The sequence below is a fragment of the Mytilus californianus genome, unplaced genomic scaffold (assembly GCF_021869535.1).
Source record: "Mytilus californianus isolate M0D057914Y unplaced genomic scaffold, xbMytCali1.0.p SCAF_2, whole genome shotgun sequence".
In the NCBI taxonomy this organism is placed as follows: Eukaryota; Metazoa; Mollusca; class Bivalvia; order Mytilida; family Mytilidae; genus Mytilus; species Mytilus californianus.
In genome coordinates, this window is record NW_026262668.1 from 60000941 (window position 1) to 60021492 (window position 20552).

The 20552-nt window shown below is 33.0% G+C and overlaps 1 protein-coding gene across 1 annotated transcript in view; it reads left to right on the forward strand.

Moving 5' to 3' along the window:
* Positions 1-265: 265 nt before the first annotated feature.
* The window catches only part of LOC127729007 (cubilin-like), a 28048-nt gene continuing 7761 nt past the window's right edge, over positions 266-20552 (forward strand). The window contains exons 1-11 of the mRNA XM_052236582.1: positions 266-304; positions 6531-6687; positions 7956-8137; positions 8982-9147; positions 11548-11773; positions 12932-13062; positions 13960-14146; positions 14777-14937; positions 16134-16315; positions 16761-16914; positions 20249-20430. Coding sequence (XP_052092542.1) covers positions 266-304; positions 6531-6687; positions 7956-8137; positions 8982-9147; positions 11548-11773; positions 12932-13062; positions 13960-14146; positions 14777-14937; positions 16134-16315; positions 16761-16914; positions 20249-20430 — 1767 coding nt within the window. The remainder of the gene's footprint in view (positions 305-6530; positions 6688-7955; positions 8138-8981; positions 9148-11547; positions 11774-12931; positions 13063-13959; positions 14147-14776; positions 14938-16133; positions 16316-16760; positions 16915-20248; positions 20431-20552) is intronic.

The window sequence follows — 20552 nt, forward strand, 5'->3', positions numbered from 1 at the left end:
GCCAAGGTCAATCGTAGACTTAAATGCTATAACATTTCCTGCAGTGTTCAATATATGTATTGCACTATTTGCTGTGTCTGCAACCACTATTTTGCTTGATTCAGTGGTTGCTATGGCAGTAGGGAAAAATGGTTTCACATGTGTACTTGTTTCCTGTGGATCGTTATATTCCCACTTTCGATGTCCAAGTGAATTGACAGCCAAAACTCTTCCTGCGTGTTCACTAGTGTGGTCCAAAACACAGATTTGTCCAGCAATAGTTGTAATGCGATATGGAACAGTTATCAGTCTTTTCCCAGATGTGGTAAGTTCAAAGGATTTCACCAAGTTCCATGTTTCTGAATAGGCTATGAGCTTTCTTGTACTTGTTGGTTGAACTTCATAATTCCCAGGTTCTTTTAGTCCAAACCAGTATAAAATACCTGAATTAGTATGTTCAATATGAAGGCAAGTAGGCTCCAAAGGATCGAAATCAAAGATATTTAATATTTGTCTCTGACCAAATGCATCTGTGAATGCTCTTTTGAGATTTTGATCATCTCTAGACACAAACAAAATGTCTTCATTTATAAGTTCAATATTGTTAGCTTGGAAACCCTGAATTTGATCTGTCTGATTGCATTCTATATCTTTGTTCATCTTATTATAAATGTACCGTATGCAAAACTTCCTACTCTTTATTGGCATTTTGATCTTCTGAATTTCACTAATGCTATCACATCCTATCCAGGCAGATAAATACGACACAGTTTTAAGGCAATGAATCACTGGCATTGGTGTGACTACTGTATGTATGACATGGAAATCTACTGTGGTCAGGCAATACCCTTCTTCTTTGCTTTGAGAACGAGCAAGAAATCTAGGTGGCAAATGGTCAGATACCTCTATTCCTTCTGCCTGTAATTTCTCTGTAATAAATTGATCTATACCAAAAATGTCATGAAGTAAATGATTCTGAGGAATACAAGAATCACAGACTAAAAGTTCACAACTTTTGCAATATAGTGTGTAATGTTGATGTGGATGGCGCTGGCACGGTAACACCTTAATTTTGTTTTTTATCTTTCTGTCTAGCAGGCAGCAGTCAACATCATTAAACGAAATGATTGTATGTTCCTTTGTAGACTTTGCACTTGTATGAATAATTCTACAATTATCACAAATCTTCATGTTGCATTGAATACAGCGCCATTTAATATTGACCGTCCTTGTGCAAAGTCCACAGTAAATTGTGAGGTCAATGAGTTCCATGTTCATTTTCTAAATAGTTAATTAAAAGATTAATCCTGGAATTCACATTAAAGTTGTAAAAATATACACCTTGACACAAAATTGGTAATTATGCTTTGAATTTAATTACAGACTTCTTTGTCTGTAGTTTCCATTCGAGAATGGAACTTTATTTTGTTGAATATCATTTTTAAAGATATCTTTGTAAGGAAAATATTTAAGGTAAACTTGTGAGCTTCCTTATATGGCTTTACATTTATACAATATTATTCATGTATTGCGTAACTACATGTGATAGTAAAAAATATGGGAAATCTTATTTAATTTCTTCCCTGGTTGAATGAAGTATCATTCTGTCAGGTGATTTTAAATATTATTTCAAGTTCATTAAATCTATGTATGAAATTTAAGAAGGAAACAATAATGTGTCTCTAAGTGTAGCCTTGCTACCACAATTTTATATGAAATTTATTGAAGAAAAATACTTAAAAGTTGGATCTTTTTTGCTAAGGTTTAAGATTTTCTCTACTAAATGTATCTTATGATTTTTAAAATAGAATTTATAATATTTATCTGAGGATATATAAAGAGGACCCCTTATTTAATCATGGTAACTTTGCCATTACAATCAAACATTTTGTTAAGCAGCTAAGCTTAACTTTGACTAAGCATGATGTATCACTAGCCATAAACTGTTAACCATGCACTTTTAAAAATAAATAAATATATGTGATGGCAGTTCTCTGGAAGTCTGTCAACTTTATTAACAGCTGATCTTTACTCATGCTCATTTAGAGCTTGATATATGGTATCTATAGGCACTTGCCTCTCGTTGTCCTCTATACATCTCTTTTTTAGCTCACCTGGTCCAAAGGGCCAAGTGAGCTTTTCTCAACACTTGGCGTCTGTCATCATCGTCTGTTAACTTTACAAAAATCTTCTCCTCTGAAACTACTGGGCCAAATTTAACCAAACTTAGCCACAATCATCATTGAGGTATCTAGTTTAAAAAATTGGTCTGATATTTCCAACCAAGATGGCCGACATGGCTAAAAATAGAACATTGGGGTAAAATGCAAGTTTTCTCTATTCTTTTGGAAAACGTTATAAATAAAGGAAATCTGACAGGAGTGAAATGTTCAGAATGTTGAGCTCTACCTATTGTCTATGTATGTCAAAACTGTCAGACGATTTCTTATAGGAGTTATTGCCCTTAAGTGACAAATTTTACCATTTTTTTAGCTCACCGCGGCTTGAAGGGCATCATGTGAGCTGTTGCCATCACTTGGCGTCCGTCGTCGTCTGTCGTCGTAAACTATTTCAAAAATCGTCTCCTCTGAAACTACTTGGCTAAATACCTTCAAACTTTAACTAAATGTTCCTTAGAGTATCTAGTTTATAAATTGTATCCAAAGTTTGTATCCATCGACAAACATGGCCGCCATGGCTAAAAATAGAACATAAGGGTCAAATGCAGTTTTTGGCTTATATCTCAAAAACTAAATCTTTTAGAGCAAATGTGACAGGGGTAAAATTGTTTAATTGGTCAAGATCTATAGGCCCTGAAATTTTCAGACGAAATCGAACAACCCATTGATGGGTTGCTGCCACTGAATTGGTAGTTTTAACAAAATTTTGCAGTTTTTTGTTATTATTTTGAATATTATTATAGATATATATAAACTGTAAGCAGCAATAATGTTCAGCAAAGTAAGATCTACAAAAAAGTTAATATGACCAAAATTGTCAATTGACCCCTTAAGGAGTTATTGCCCTTTAAAGACAATTTTACACAATTTGTTCATCAAGTTTGCTAACATTTAAAAATCTTCTCCTCTGAAATAAGGGTGAGCGATTCAGGCCCTTAGAGAGCCTCTTGTTTCATTTGTGCCTTTTATCTTGAGAACTGTAATAGATAAGGAGAAACATTAAAGAGCAAAAATGATCAGCTAGACATGTTCTACAAATAAGTCTAATGGTTGAAATCGTCAGTCGACTCCTTATTAGAGTTATGGCCCTTTGATGATGAATTTTTACCAAATTTTTGCGTTTTGCCTTCTATCTTAAAAATTATAATAGATAGATATAAACTTAAATAAGATAAAATGATCAGCAAGACAAGATCTACAATTAATACAATATGATGGAAATCGTCCCAGTACTCCTTATTGGAGTTATTGCCCTTTAATGACGATTTTTACCATTTTATTTGCGTTGTGCCTTATATGATAAAAATTATAAAAGATAGCTATATAGATAGAAACTTTAATAAGCAAAATTGATTAGCAAGACAAGATCTAATAACAAGTCAAATTTTGCCGATATAGTTAGTAGACTGTCATTCCTTATAGAAGTGATTGCCTTTAATTTAGGAATTTTTTTTTACCCTATTTTGTGTTTTGAGCAAAAACTAAAGAAGATAGAGAGAAACAAAACAGACTAAATGATCAGCAATACAAGATCAACAAAACAAGAGATTTTTGTCATGAATTCCATTCTCGCCTACAATGTTGGAGAGTGTCATTTGTTGAATATGCATAAAGACCAAGGTGAGCGACACAGGCTCTTAAGAGCCTTTAATTCTGATTTTATTATACCAACTTATGCCTCACATCTCCTTATAATCATATTTTTTATGCCCCCGCCATCACTAGAAGGGGGCATTAAGTGTTACCCTTGGCAGTCTGTACGTCCGTCTGTCTGTAAGTACGTCCTGAAATTTGTTTCCGTTCTCTAACTTAATTTGCCTCAACCAAATGTTATGAAACTTATACACAATGCTTATTACCATAAAACACAGATCAGGTTAGAATTTGGGTGGCGTCACTTTTACCATTCTTGAGTTATGCCCCTTTATAACTTTATATGCAAGCGGGGGCATCATCTGTGTCCCATGGACACATTCTCCATTTATTTTCAAATCAATAAACATTTGTCAAAAGATAAATCCCTAAAAAAAGAAACTAAATGTGACACTATTTTGTTTGAATTTTCTTTCTCTACTTATTAAGTACTTGTTTTGTATGAATAATTGGTTTGTTAAAGTCAAGTAGTGTGAACTTAACAATGTTTGCATTTATATATCTGTGAGCCTACATTAGAATTCACTTAAAAAAGTTTTTAAAAAAAAGGTAAAGTTTATGTTGTTTTCATTTCATGTCAAAACAGTTACTGTATATAGCCAAATAATGGGTTTACTATTTGAATTTCCTAATAGATTGTGAAACTGTAAATACACTCCTACAGGAATAAATAATCTGAATCACCAGGAAAATGGATCTTAAAACAAAAAGATAATCTTTAAAATAATCTGTCAAAACTGTTTTTAGATTTCCTTTGTTAAATATTTGTGTAAATAAAGATATTTTATCTGTCATTTGATACTTTAAAATGACGTACTACGGAAGAAGTGTCCTGTATGAAAATACAGTTGGAAAACCAATGAGGTGAGAACAATAGAAAAATAACTCATCTTATGAAAAAGTCTACAAAATCAATAGTTTGTTTATGTTGGTAACCATACTAATCAAAAATTATTTATAAACCACAATAGTACATTTTATAAAAATAGTCTGTTAAACTCATTCACTTAAAATATACATGCAAAAAACATGATCTCTTTTTTTTATTATTTTCGAGATACTTTTTAAATTATTAGATTTTTGTTAAAATAGATTTAAGAAATGTTAATCTTAAAAAAATTGCTGCATATTGATAACAAAAAAATTTCAAAAAATCATGTTCATAAAAATCTTAAGCTCTTTTCAGGTACCAATTTTTAAAGTGTTCCACATATAGTCCTTATTATGTTACAATTTCCCAAAAATAAATTGAGGTTGGTACACCAGAAATTTATTCGCATAGCAACATTTTATACTAATTTTGCACAAAACTCCCATGGCCTGCTTTTTTCATTGTTTGCTATAAAAAAAAAAAAATTATAACATTATATTGTGATTTTGTTTATATATCTTTTAATCTAAATTTTTACAATTTTTACCAGAACACTTTCTTGTGAATTTATAATCAATTATTTCCTTGCGGAAAACAGGCCAAGCATTGATTAGGATCAAGTTTTCAGTGTTTGCAAGAGAGACAATACACTGCACTTGCTTGCTTAAGGATTCTATCTGAAGAGATATGAATTTTAAAAAATATTCACCTTAATTGTATGCAGCATTTCTTGATATGCAAATAATTATAATGTGTGGATCAACTACAACAGTAATAAATTTTCAAAGAAAGATACTTCAAAATTGTTTTGGATTAAGGGCAAAACGTGACATGAAAATGTTATACTACTGATATGGGATGTAAACCTGTTAAAATTGGGTTAGAAATGGAGTTTTTGCTATGTATTCACCTTTTAACAATTTAGGTATAAGCATTGAAATAGATTTCCATTTTATTAGCAAAAAAGGTAAAGTTTGAAACAGCATAGATTTATTTGTGTTAAAAACAGAATATAAATATCTATGTTGCAATTGTGAAGCTAAACATACTGATTACAATGAATATCAAACTCTAAAAAAAAGAAAAAACAAATATTGACTGTCCTTTTCAAACAGAGAAAAGTCAATTTTCTTGAGCATAGCTCCAACTGTTTATTAGTTTTGGATTGTGGAGAGTTTGGAATGAACAATAAATTGTTTGTAGACATTCCTTAGTTGGACTAAATACCAGATACACAACAACCTACCATCAACACCTTTCAAGTAAGAGATTTCTGATGAAGCACTAGCAGGTCCTTTATGATGAAGAAATCTAACAAGAAAAGAAATGAATGGTAAAAGATAAGAAGAAAAAACAAGGATGAACACTCCTCCTTTTCCAAAAAAAAAAGAGCCCATGTGTTTGAGCAATTTCAGTTTTGTTTAATACACTTGCAATAATGCAGAAGCTGAAAGGGGATTGAAAGATTGAAATTTTGTGGTACAAAGTTAATAGCTAATTAACTATTTCAGGGGTTCAAATGAATAAATGAATGTGTATTTGAGGTCTTGATCTCTTCTTTTCTTGTTCTTGGAGGGGACTTCATTTTTGAATTACAAAAGTCAAGGATCTCCCATCCTTTGCACTGATGCTATATACAAGACCATTGGCTTTCTTAAGCTGGACTTTTTACCTATGAAAATAAGAATAGTCCTGGTATGGACATTATATCTGTTCTGGCTGAATAGATCTTAGTGAGTCTGGCAAGATGAGCAATTCATGATCTTTTGATCCACTAGTTTAGAAACAAAATGGGCATGTAGCAAGAATTGTGGGACCAAAGTTAAAAATCTATCTTTTCATTCCAGGTGAGAGATGGATCTGATGAAAATGCAGATCTTCTGGGTCGTTGGTGTGGTAACGAAGTCCCTGCAGTTTTGTCATCAACAGGAAATAACCTATATATAGAATTTAGATCAGATGTCTCTACAGCAGGAAATGGATTCAAAGCTGACTACACTACAGGTATTCATTGGTTCAACATCTTGATTGTTGTAATCAAGTGCATGTTACATGTTTTAAAATCACATGAAACTACATCTTATGGCATGCCCAAAGATTCATTTCTTAAGGAGATCTTAAAAAATGCAAAATGATAAAACAACCTGTTATAATCAGAATACAAAGTGTGAACAAATATTGAAGGAAGCAAAGGCAAAATTCATGAATGGTAGAAAAAACACAACCTACTGTGGATTAATTTATTTTCGTTGGTACCAATTTCGTGGATTGTGGAAAAAATTGTATTTTCGTGGATATTTGATTCACTGTTTTGCCAATGTCTGCATACAAGCCTATACAGTAGTGTCCTGTAATTCCGTCCGTCCGGTAAATCCGCCCACTCCCATTTACTTCCGTAATTGTCACTTCCATGTATATTTCGTCTGCTGTTTTATTCATAGGAACTGTACTTATCATTACTGCATGTCAAATGTTAAAGAAAAATCCTTTATTACGAAAATATCTAGTGATATATATAATACAGTTCCTAAAGCTAACGATAATCTATTATTGCTTACAAAACTCGTTTCTGCCTTGAAATTTTTTTTTTCCTGATTGTCTGGAATCCCTTTTATAAATCATTGTAAATGGTCTATTAATAGATCACTTTTCCTTTCATAAATATGTGATCAACTGGCCCTCCATACATATTTACTGCCTATTGGCGGATTTACCGGACAAACACATTTCAGATAAAAACACAGATGACCCACTTGTTTTGTTGATTTTAAAATTTATTTCAGACATTTTTGGGGAAATGAGATAAACTACTCAAAATAGATTTGCCAGTGAATCGATTAATGTTAAATTTGATACAGTTTGTATATGATTAAGCAGAAATACATACGGTCAAAGCTTTATGTTGGCGGATTTACCGGACTGCATCGTAGAAGAACATTGAAATTACTAGTTCACATATACCCACCAAATCCATGAAAATTGGTATCCCACTTATAGTCAACAGTAAATCCTCAGCCAAAAATAGTTAATCCTTTTGCCAAGAATATTTGTGAAAGTTAGAAGGCAACATTATTGCCAGGCATTTATGAACTTCTTCCTCCCATTATAAAGTAGTTCTTCATCCATAGTTTATAGAACTGAAATAAATATGTTTGTTCAGACAAAGGAAAAGTAATGATGAATAGACTCAGTACAGCTAAATTGATTTTGAATTTTGAACAAATTTTTGAATGCAGAAAAATTTATATTTCTTCACTTCATACTGATTGTAGGGTGTGGAGGAACCTTTACAACTGAGGAAGGAACCATTCAGTCACCATACTTCCCTAATGCTTATCCTGGCAACAAAGAATGTATCTATATCATAAGTTTACCTGCAGGCAGCAGGATCACCTTGACCTTCAGTTCTTTTGACGTTGAAGACTCGTCAGATTGTAGCTATGATTATGTAGAGGTAAGATTTGATAAACTGTTACTATAATCACTCATTATAATTCAAAAGATTATTGTCAATGTTTTGTTGGAATAATTTTTAAAGCCCTTATGTACTCCACAAAGGAGTAGGGGCATTAAGGTCTAGGTTTGGCCCAAGAAAATAAAGATTTTGAGAACTATTTCAAATTTGCACATATTGTTTGAAAATGCATAAAATCAAGAAATATAAATGAATTAGATAAGATTTTTGATGTTATGACGTCAGAATTACATCAAAATATGCACCATTTCCATAAAAACAAACTTTATGCAGTTTTCCGTCAATATTTCCTTTGTGGAAACATTGTGTGCAGGCAAGAAACAACAAAATAATTTAAGAGAAGCTTTAGTAAAACCATTGACATATTCTAACCAAATATAAAGTTGTTTTTTGGGTGCGCACATACTTTTACAATATATATTTGGTGTATGGAATGATTGTAAGGTACACATGTCTGTCTGGCAGGTTTCATATGACCTTGACCTTATTTTCATGGTTCATTGGTCAATGTTAATGTTTCATGGTTTGTCAGGTTATCACATTAAGCAATAAGTCAACTATAATTTTATAACAAATAGGTCTGAAAATTAGATTTCTACTAGAAAAATCGATGGAGTTTCAGCTTTACTTCAGACTATTATAAAATTAATTTCTGATTTGTTTGTAATTTTGTACTTTTGTTCATTGTATTTATGCTTAACTTAGAGTGGTATGTAAAGAGATGCAAATCTGAAAAAAGGAAACTTTGAACTTCTTTTGAATAAAGAAAGCAATAAAAATACAATAATAAAAATATTTAAATTTAGGCATCATTTTTTTGTAGATTCGTGATGGAACAAGTGCTGATTCAGGAATCCTCAATAAATTTTGTGGAAGTCAGGTTCCAGACCCAGTAACAACAACACAGAACAGCATGTGGGTTAAGTTTGTCTCTGATGGTTCTGTCCATAATACAGGATTCCAAGCTTCCTATGCTGCCAGTAGTGCAGGTATTGAACTATTTTATATGTAAATTAATAAAAAAAAATTTGACACTGACATTATACAATTAGGTGTAAGAAATATTCTCAACATAAAGTATATCTCACACCCAAGTATAGTAATAAAATAACCCCCAATGAAAATTGAATAAAGGTTTCCATTTCTTTATGAAGGTTAATTATCCAAAGATTTGTAGACAGATATTTTCTAAAATGTTTTTTCTAAATTTTGTGCCGACATTCTGGTTGTTTTTGCTATCATGTTACCATATATGATAAATAGCTTTTAGGTAAAAATAAAGGGAGAGATGAGGGGGGGGGGGGGGGGGGGGGGGGGGGGGGGGGTGAACATTAGTGAGATTACATTCCTGAAACAAAAGACTGGACAAGATACACTTAAATTTTAACAATAGACAAGTATCAATAAATTATTTTCATATTACAAACTTTTGACTCTGGAGTATACTTTTTTTTGACAGGTTGCCTACTCTGTGGTAAGACATTCCAGTATTAGGTCAAGTAAGAGCAACCGAAAGAAGTAAAATCAAGCTTACAAAGGTGCAATTTGGGGAAATAATTAACTGTATTATGTTTCTATACACTACAAAATCATCAGAAAACAAAAACACTTAATTTTTACCCCAAATTGCACTGATTGTAAGCTTGATTTTACTTCTCTCAGTTGCTCTCACTTGACCAAGTACTAGAATATCTTACCAAGGAGTGGGTAACCTGTCTAAAAATTATATACTCCTGAGCCAAAGTCTATTCTGTTCTTCAAATTGTGAATAAATTTAACAAAGCCCACCAATTTTCAAACTGCCATTGACTCTGAATTCTTTATAGCAAAAAAAAGTACACAAAGAGTAACAAAACAGCCACATCCGTCCCTCAAAAACGCTTTAAAAAATTTGCATGAACTTTGGTGAATTGTTTATATCTATTGATGTGAGCTCCCTTTTGATTTTTATAAATTTTAGATTTTAAGTTTCCAAGTTGTGGGGTTTTATCCATTAAAAAAGGGTGATTTTCCAGTTTTCAGACAATAACTCAAAAACACTTTCACCAATTTGCAAGGAACTTTAGTGAATTGTTTATATCTATTGACATGAGCTCCCTTTCGATTTTTATAAATTTTAGATTTTATGTTTCTGAGTTATGGGGTTTTATTCATTAAAAAAAGGGGGATTTTCCAGTTTTTGGACAATAACTCAAAAATGCTTTGAGCAGTTTTCATGAAACTTTGGTGAATTGTTTATATCTATTGACCTAAGCTCCCTTTGATTTTTATAAATTTGAGATTTTACGTTTCCGAGTTATGGGATTTTATTCATAAGTAGGGGGTGATTTTCCAGTTTTCAGACAATATCTTTAAAGTGCTTTGAGCAGTTTTCATGAAACTTTGTTGACTGGTTTATATCTATTAAGATAACCTCCCTAGTTTTTCATAAATTTCTGATATGACATTGAGAAGTAATTGAAATTTATTCTTTGAAAAAGCGAAGGGCGTATCATGCGCTCATGGCACAACTGTTTATTGTGTTTTGGTCTGTTTTTCAAGTACTATAAGCAATAGGTCAACTATATTTGGTGTATGAAATGATTGTAAGGTGTACATGTCTGTATATATAGCAGGCATCATCTGACCTTTACCTCATTTTCATGGTTCATTGGTCAATGTTAAGTTTTTGTGTTTTGGTCTGTTTTTCAAATACCATAACAATAGGTCAAATATATTTGGTGTTTGAAAAATTGTAAGGTGTATATGTTTGTCTGACAGGAATGATCTGACCTTGACCTCATTCTCATAGATCTTTAAAAATGTTAAGTTTATGTGATACTTTTAGTAAAGCCTTTGTCTTTAAGACTTTCAACATAAAATCAATGGTCAGAAAGCAGGCGAGACATTTCAGCGTGTACACTCTTGTTAAATCTCTATCATCGAAATAACATAAAACACATAGACACAAAGAGTTTTTTTAGGATTTTGTGACATGACTTTATACACCATATCTCCCCCTTTTATACAGTAATGTCAGTTTAAAAAAGTATTTAACTTCATAATATTTGTACTACAGATGAAAAACTCTTATCATTCGTACTACAGATGAAAAACTATTATCATTCGTACTACAGATGAAAAACTATTATCATTCGTACTACAGATGAAAACTATTATCATTCGTACTACAGATGAAAAACTATTATCATTCGTACTACAGATGAAAAACTATTATCATTCGTACTACAGATGAAAAACTATTATCATTCGTACTACAGATGAAAAACTTTTATCATTCGTACTACAGATGAAAAACTCTTAGTTACAAGTAAAACAGAACTTAGTAATGCTAGCAAAAAATTACCACTTTTTGAAAGTTTTTGTACCATAAATTTTCTTTCTTTCAGCTTGTGGTGGTGTACTGACAGAGGATACAGATAGCTTTACAAGTCCAGGTCATCCTAACTTTTATCCACATGGAGTTAACTGTACATGGCAGATACGAGTCAGTCCAGGTCACGTAATACGGCTGACCTTTAACACATTCAGCATTGAAGATAATTCTGACTGCCGTTTTGATTATGTACAGGTTTTTGACAATGCAACAGCAACTCCTGGTAGTGGTTTGGGAAGGTAGTGTTTGATTTCATAATCTTGTATTCTTGAAATACTGAAAAGTTATCACCAATTTTGTTATTTATATAAAACAAATATTTTTAAAAAACAAACTGTTAGATTTTAACAGTTTTTGTTTAAATCGGCTAACTCTTGGTATAATTTCATGATAACTGGATTTTTTGCTGGGAATATCTAGAAAATACCATGAGAAATAACTGATGAAAAGTTAATGGATGAAATGGCAAGTGACCATCAGTGTAGTCAGAAAAATAAGTTGAATAATTTATTTGCCAATTGATTCTGTTATTACACACTTTTAACACAAATTGCTTCCTCAATCATAAAATGGTTCTATACCAGACAAAAATTGGCTTATGTCCTCACAAAGTATAAGTTGATATATCACCGTTTTAACCAATTTTTAGTGAAAAATAACTCCTGGTTTCAAAAAATTTTAGCTTTATAACAAAAAATTAAATGTAATAAAAGATTCGATAAATTTCAAAGTTACACACATTACACACAGATTATGCTCTTTCCACTAGCTCTCCATTGTTGAAGAAAATGTCCCTCCGAAGGGAGACAACTGAAAATTGGATCTCAAATTACAGGGTCAATTACACAAATTGTCTAATGTAAAGAAAATGGTAAATGTCATTAAGACAGCAACTTTGTATCACATGTAATCAAAGCAGACATCTAGAGATAAACATTGGGTATTCATCAATGGGAAAGTGCCCTAACTCTATGACAAGCTCTAAATGGCATCAATATTTTTGAAGTTGATTTTTTTTAAATTTCTACAGGAACAGCCTGTTTTATGGTTTCCATATTTACAAAGACTTGTATTTGAATTGAAAGACATTATTTTTGATAAATTAATTTTTGCGAAGAAACTGCTTTGTGAGATAGAATGTCTGTCTTACTATATACATGAACCTTTAGGGTGCAAATAAACCTAATATGCTGGTTCTTCCTTAGTTCTGAACAAGAAAAACGTGTTGATTTTTAACAAAATTGTGTAAATTGTTAATATCAAAGTATTCATGTTGGTTATTGTTTGGATACTGAAATTGATATCTATAATCTAGGTAAAAATTACTTGTTATAACCATTAGAAACTCATTTGTAGTAATAGAATAAAAATAAAAGGATGGATTATTTTTCTTTCAGAAAATGTGGCTCAACAATCCCTCCAGTGTTGACATCATCAGATAATGTAATGTCAGTTGTTTTTGTGTCTGATAACAGTATAGCTCATGAAGGATTTTCAGCCTCTTACGTTGCTCTTAATGCATCAACATGTAAGTAAATGTAAGATAATATGATTAATTAGAAAATAATTGGCTGTTACATATTGATCTATTTTCTATGGCTTGTCACCCCAACAAAAAATGGGGATGAAATTTTTTCTCTGGAAAGGTAAGCTGCTCCAGTTGCACTAGTTGCACCCATGGTGTTGTTGATAGACAAAAACTAAAGACAGGATTATAGATCAGCAGTAGAAAATCCATAAAAATGCCAATATTGCTGTTGCCATTAACTCATTATAGGAGTTACTGCTCTTAAATGACAATTTTTTACCAATTTTAGTATTTTTGTCTATTTTCTTTAAAACAATGAATATAGAGAAAGAAACTTTTAAAAAAAAATGATCATAAATATAAAAAGTCAGGATGACAGAATCTATCAATTGAATCCTTGCAGGTATTGATCAATCAATAGCACAATGATATTTGGTACTGTAAATTTAGAATTTTTTGCAAAGTTTTTATAATTGGGAAAATTTCAACGAGATAGGTGTCACACCTACGCTTTCTCAATATTTTTTTTACAGTGTGGTTTACTACTTTTGGGACAAATTATATCAAAATTATAGAAAACTTCATCTGCTCTAACTCAAAATATGGACAATTTTATATTAAGGGGTCTTGAATTCTTTTGACAGCTTCCACTAATTTTTAACCTTTTTCAGCTGTACCAAGTCACTACTTTACTTTAAAATTCATGACCCAAATTTTTTTACAGTGTAATCTCATCCCCTTCTTGCTATTTGAGGCATAAAACATGAAGAAATAAATTTGGAAAGGGGAATGAAAAAAAATTGAAAGTAATACATGTTTCACACTAGGGACTATATTTGTAGACAACGGAAATCCAAGGACAATAACTGTGTTCCTAATACTATTTGTACATTTCAGTGTGTGGTAATGCTTTGACAGAACGAACAGGACTAATTACTAGTCCTAATTACCCCAGCAACTACCCACATAACAGGGAGTGTGTATGGACAATAACAGCTAATGATGGGAACCAGATTTTACTGAACGTTACAGATTTTGAATTGGAAACACATGCTTCATGTGTGTTTGACTTTTTAGAAATCAGGTTTGCATATATGATATAGAGATTGGTTGTTTGACATACTGAATGCTCAGCTTATCAGTTTGGCGACAAAATTAAAGTGTGTTGATATATCCATTCTTAGAAGATAGCCTTTTGTCTGATTTGATGCTTCAGTTTTTTTAATTGATTAAATTGTTTCATTTATATTCCATTATTTACATGTTATGTAAAGATGTTTAAAAGTATAATAAGTTGACGTTAAGTAAAGGGCAATGTAAAAAACTTATATTAGAGTTGCATACCTTGTCTGTCTACTGGTTTATTTGTATTAACAAATAAAAGTTGAAATTGCCATAAAAATCAACGATTTTTTTATAAGAAGGTATATATATATATATTGCTTGTATATAAATAGTAGAAATTTACTTGGATTTTCAATTTTATGAATTCCTTTAAAAAAGTCACCAGACAATTGTAAAAATTCCTTTCAAACTTCATACATTCTTATAAACAATAATGAATAAAAATATATTTTCTTTAGTATAGTTACCACATAAAGAAATACCAAATATTTTTGTTTAATAAAAGTTTTTGCCAGCTTATTTTGGGATCTGACGTGCATGAATTAAGCTCTACTACTCTCTATGAATATTTTTCCTTAACAAATTACAGGAATGGAGGATACCAGACTTCACCATTACTTGGGACATACTGTGGCACCACAATTGATCCAATATTACGTTCCCATAGCAACCAAATGTACCTGAAATTTAAGTCTGACTACTCACGATCAGCTAAAGGATTCCAGATTTATTATGATTCTACAGCCTCTGGTAATCATGTTTAGATAATCAGTTTATCACTGTTTTCCTAGGCAATGTCAATGACTTATGCACATGACGTCATACATTCTCTTTCTGTCATGACAGAAAAACCCATATCACTCGAGTAGCGTGATATAAAAAATTATCACAAAAAAAGATCAAAGCTAAATTTGAGAAAAATAAAAATAACTAATATTTATGTGAAGTATAGTTTGTAAAGATAAAAGATAGTTTTCAAACTTCAATGGAAGAAGCAAACCTACAATTTAGAACGGCTGTTTCATGCAAAAATACTGTTCACAATGAAAATGTCTTGGTTAAATTGTCTCTACAGATGGGAACCAAATTGTCATTCCTGGGTAAATGTATCATGTAACACTGCCTGAAGCACAATTCCTTGCATCAGTGAGAAATCTCATGCTACACATGATCAAATTTAATCTAATCATGTCCAAAAAAACATGCGATAAAATTCCCTGTAGAGTACGAAAAGGGATGTTCATGTTCCATATATAAAACTGGGAAATTTTTCAGTTATAATTCTTTCACAAGAGGTTAGAACATGCCGAACCAAAAGTGTGAAGTTTATATTTTGTAAGACCTTGGAAAGTTAATAACGTAAAGTCAATGATTAAATCTAGCATGTTGATAATAAAAATGCAAAGAGTAATTTTATTTTGAAAGTCTCCTATCGACAAAGCAGTTGTTATAATTGTCGAAATGTATTTGATATTTTTAAGCCCCTGCCATAGGCAATGGGGGCATTAAGTGTTAACCTTGACGGTTCGTCTTTCTGTTTTTCCGTCTATCCATCCTTCCGTCTTTTCGTCCGTCCCATTTAATTTGCAAAGCTTGAGGGGGGGGGCATTCTTCTTTTATTTAATATACTTCAGTTAAAAACAGGTATCTTGTTTTGACATGTCCACAATGTAATCAATAATTAAGGACATTTTTATTATTGTTATAAGTCAGAAAAAGTTTTAGCAAATACTTTGCTCATGTTAAGAAAAACCTTCAAAAATAAGAATTTGAGGATAACCTTAAAAGACAAGGATCCTTTATTGTGTCCACACACCATTAAACTCTGTTTAGTAGTAGTAGTGTTCATACACCATTTCACAACATTTGCTAGAGGATATTGAAGTGGATCCACATGACACCTATGTAAGACAGGGGAAATAATCCTGGGTCATCTTTATCTGTAGGTTGTGGTGCTGATTTAACTACACCAACCGGTAGTTTTGTTTCTCCTAACTATCCAGCACCATACAGTCACAATGCTGAATGTTTCTGGACTATAACTGTCTCCAGAGGGAGTACTATAACATTGGTCTTTGTGGACTTCGACCTGGAAAATCATCACAGATGTACATATGATTATGTAAAGGTATGCCATATAGAAATATTCAAGTGACATGCATGTATTAAAAGGTATTTGGAAAATATCAGTTAGACAGCAACTTAACAACACAGTAAAAAAAACAACATCTAAACATCAAAATTTGTGTTTGTTTAGAATAGACAACCATCCGTAACACATGTCATGCTGTGAATTGCCACAAGTCTTGACATTGTAAATACATTCAACAATGATTACACAAGATCTGCCATGATGTATTATGTAATGTGTTGTTTTGTTAATTTTCATGTATGCTATCAACCCCATTGGTGTATGATAGTGCATTATTTTCAATAAACCATTAATTCCAAACTTTTCCCAGTGGTTCTAAAAGAATGATAATGTGAAAGGTAAAAGAATCAAATCAAATCATGACCAAATTGTGGAATAGATTATAAATGATTTGCTGTAAATCTTTTATCATTTGGATTAGATTCGAGAGGATGGACCACATGGACAGCAGCTAGCCCATTATTGTGGTTCACAACCACCAGAACCTGTGACCTCTAGCACTAACAAAGTATGGATAAAATACAGGACAGACCACTCTGTATCAGGACGGGGATTTCATGCTACATACTTTTCAAGTAAGTATTCAATATTAAAGATAATATTTGGGTTAATTCTTAAGTTTTCATGATGAAATTTTGTTTGCCATGTTTCATGAAAATTAATTAGAAGTGCACAGTTCATGTCTAAATATTAAATTAGGGAAGAATTGATAATTGAGTACACGTTTTTTCCGAGCAAACTAGTACTCAAAAACCTTCCTTCTAAATTATGTATTTATACCACACGCAATGAGTTGCGGATGGTATAATGTTTTTGACCCGTCAGTCTGTCCGTCCGTCAGTCCGTCAGTCTGTCAGTCCTGTTTCTTGTCATCGCAACTCCTCTCAAACCACACAACAGAATTTCACGAAACCTTTTTAGATAATAAGGACATACTATGTAGTTGTGCATATCGACAGGAAATTCCGATTCAATTCTTTTTCTAGGAGTTACGCCCCTTTGAACTTATTTACTTTAATGTACTATTGCAACAGTTTGTCATCGCAACTCCTCTCAAACCACACAACAGAATTTCAAGAAACCTTTTCAGATAATAAGGACATACTACGTAGATGTGCATATCGACAGGAAATTACGATTCAATTCTTTTTCTAGGAGTTACGCCCCTTTGAACTTATTTACTTTAATGTACTACTGCAACAATTTGTCATCACAGCTCCTCTCAAACCACACAACAGAATTTCATGAAACCTTTTCAGATAATAAGGACATACTACGTAGATGTGCATATCAACAGGAAATTAGGATTCAATTTTTTTTTTCTGATACAATTTTTTAGCTCACCTGGCCCGAAGGGCCAAGTGAGCTTTTCTCATCACTTGGCGTCTGTCGTCGGCGTTAACTTTTTACATTTTGAACTTCTCCTAGAGAACCACTGAATGGAATGAAACCAAACATGGCATGAATGTTCCTTATGAGGTGCTGACCAAGTGTTGTTACTTTGTAGCGGATCCATCATCCAAGATGGCCGCCAGCGGGGGACTTGGTTTAACATAGGACCCTATGGGAAATGCATACAAATGTCTTCTTTTAGAGAACCACTGAATGGAATGAAACCAAACATGGCATGAATGTTTCTAATGAGGTGCTGACAGAGTGTTGTTTCTTTGAAACTGATCCATAATCCAAGATGGCGGCCATCGGGGGACTTAGTTTAACATGGGACCCTATGGGAAATACATACAAATGTCTTCTTTTAGAGAACCACTGAATGGAATGAAACCAAACATGGTATGAATGTTCTTTATGAGGTGCTGACCAAGTGTTGTTACTTTGAAGCCGATCCATAATCCAACATGGCCGCCAGCGGAGGACTTAGTTTAACATGGGACCCTACGGGAAATACATACAAATGTCTTCTTTTAGAGAACCACTGAATGGAATGAAACCAAACATGACATGAATGTTCCTTATGAGGTGCTGACCAAGTGTTGTTACTATGAAGCTGATCCATAATCCAAGATGGCCGCCAGCAGGGGACTTAGTTTAACATTGGACCCTACGGGAAATACATACAAATGTCTTCTTTTAGAGAACTACTGAATGGAATGAAACCAAACATGGCATGAATGTTCCTTATGAGGTGCTGACCGAGTGTTGTTACTTTGAAGCTGATCCATCATCCAAGATGGCAGCCAGCGGGGGACTTAGTTTAACATAGGACCCTATGGGAAATACATACAAATGTCTTCTTTTAGAGAACCACTGAATGCAATGAAACCAAACATGGCATGAATGTTCCTTATGAGATGCTGACCAAGTGTTGTTACTATGAAGCCCATCCATAATCTAAGATGGCCGCCAGCGGAGGACTTAGTTTAACATAGGACCCTATGAGAAATACGTACAAATGTTTTCTTTTAGAGAACCATTGAATGGAATGAAACCAAACATGGCATGCATGTTTCTTTTGAGGTGCTGACCAAGTGTTGTTACTTAGAAGCTGATCCTTCATCCATTATGGCTGCCAGATGGGAACAATGTTTAACAAAGGACCCTATGGACAATACATACAAATGTCTTCTTTATGAGAACCACATACTGAATGGATTGAAACCAAACATGGCATGAATGTTCCTTATGAGGTGCTGACTAAGTTTTGTTACTTTGAAGCTGATCCTTCATCCATGATGGCCGCCAATGGGGGGACTTCCTTTAACATAAGACCCTATGGGAAATACATACAAATGCTTCTTCTAGAGGTGCACTGAATGGAATGAAACCAAAACATGGCATAAATGTTTCTTATGAGGTGCTGATTAAGTGTTGCTACTTTGTTGCCGATTTACTGTTCAAGATGGCAACCAGGATTTTTTTATTAAATTACAGGACCAATATTAAACCAAATTTGGCCTCACTCATTATTAGGGTATCTGTTATGATTTTAATCTATTTTGACATGATTTCCAAAACCAAAGTAGAATCAGGTGAGCAACACAGGCTCTTGGGAGCCTCTAGTTTTTCTTACACTTATTTTATTTCTCCAATGACAATGTGGGGACGTGGGGTATGTGAGCACGCTCACTAAGGTTCTTTAATTGTTTCAGATTTAAGTGTCAGACTGACATCATGGAGTGGTGTGATAACAACCTCTCTACCATATTATTTCTGTGTTTTAGATTGTAATGTCAGACTGAAGTCGTGGAGTGGTATGATAAACTACCTCTCTACCATATTATTTCTGTGTTTTAGATTGTAATGTCAGACTGAAGTCGTGGAGTGGTATGATAAACTACCTCTCTACCATATTATTTCTGTGTTTTAGATTGTAATGTCAGACTGAAGTCGTGGAGTGGTATGATAAACAACCTCTCTACCATATTATTTCTGTGTTTTAGATTTAAGTGTCAGACTGACATCATTGAGTGGTATGATAAACAACCTCTCTACCATATTATTTCTGTGTTTTAGATTGTAATGTCAGACTGACGTCGTGGAGTGGTATGATAAACAACCTCTCTACCATATTATTTCTGTGTTTTAGATTTAAGTGTCAGACTGACATCATTGAGTGGTATGATAAACAACCTCTCTACCATATTATTTCTGTGTTTTAGATTGTAATGTCAGACTGACGTCGTGGAGTGGTATGATAAACAACCTCTCTACCATATTATTTCTGTGTTTTAGATTTAAGTGTCAGACTGACATCATTGAGTGGTATGATAAACAACCTCTCTACCATATTATTTCTGTGTTTTAGATTGTAATGTCAGACTGACGTCGTGGAGTGGTATGATAAACAACCTCTCTACCATATTATTTCTGTGTTTTAGATTGTAGTGTCAGACTGACGTCATGGAGTGGTATGATAAACAACCTCTCTACCATATTATTTCTGTGTTTTAGATTGTAATGTCAGACTGACATCATGGAGTGGTGTAATAGAGAGTCCCAATTTCCCTAATGCATACTATCACAACAGGAACTGTTCCTGGGTTATACAGACAACTATGGGGAATACTATTAATGCTTCATTCTCACACTTTGACATAGAATCACATTCCAGTTGTCAATATGACTATTTACAGGTATGTGTGTAATTATAGATTACTCATGTACTCCATTAGAGTTATTGTCTCGCCTTGACGGAGTCAAAAAGCAAGACATAGGTATGCTGTTTCTGGCGACTGCGGCGGCGGCATCAACAATG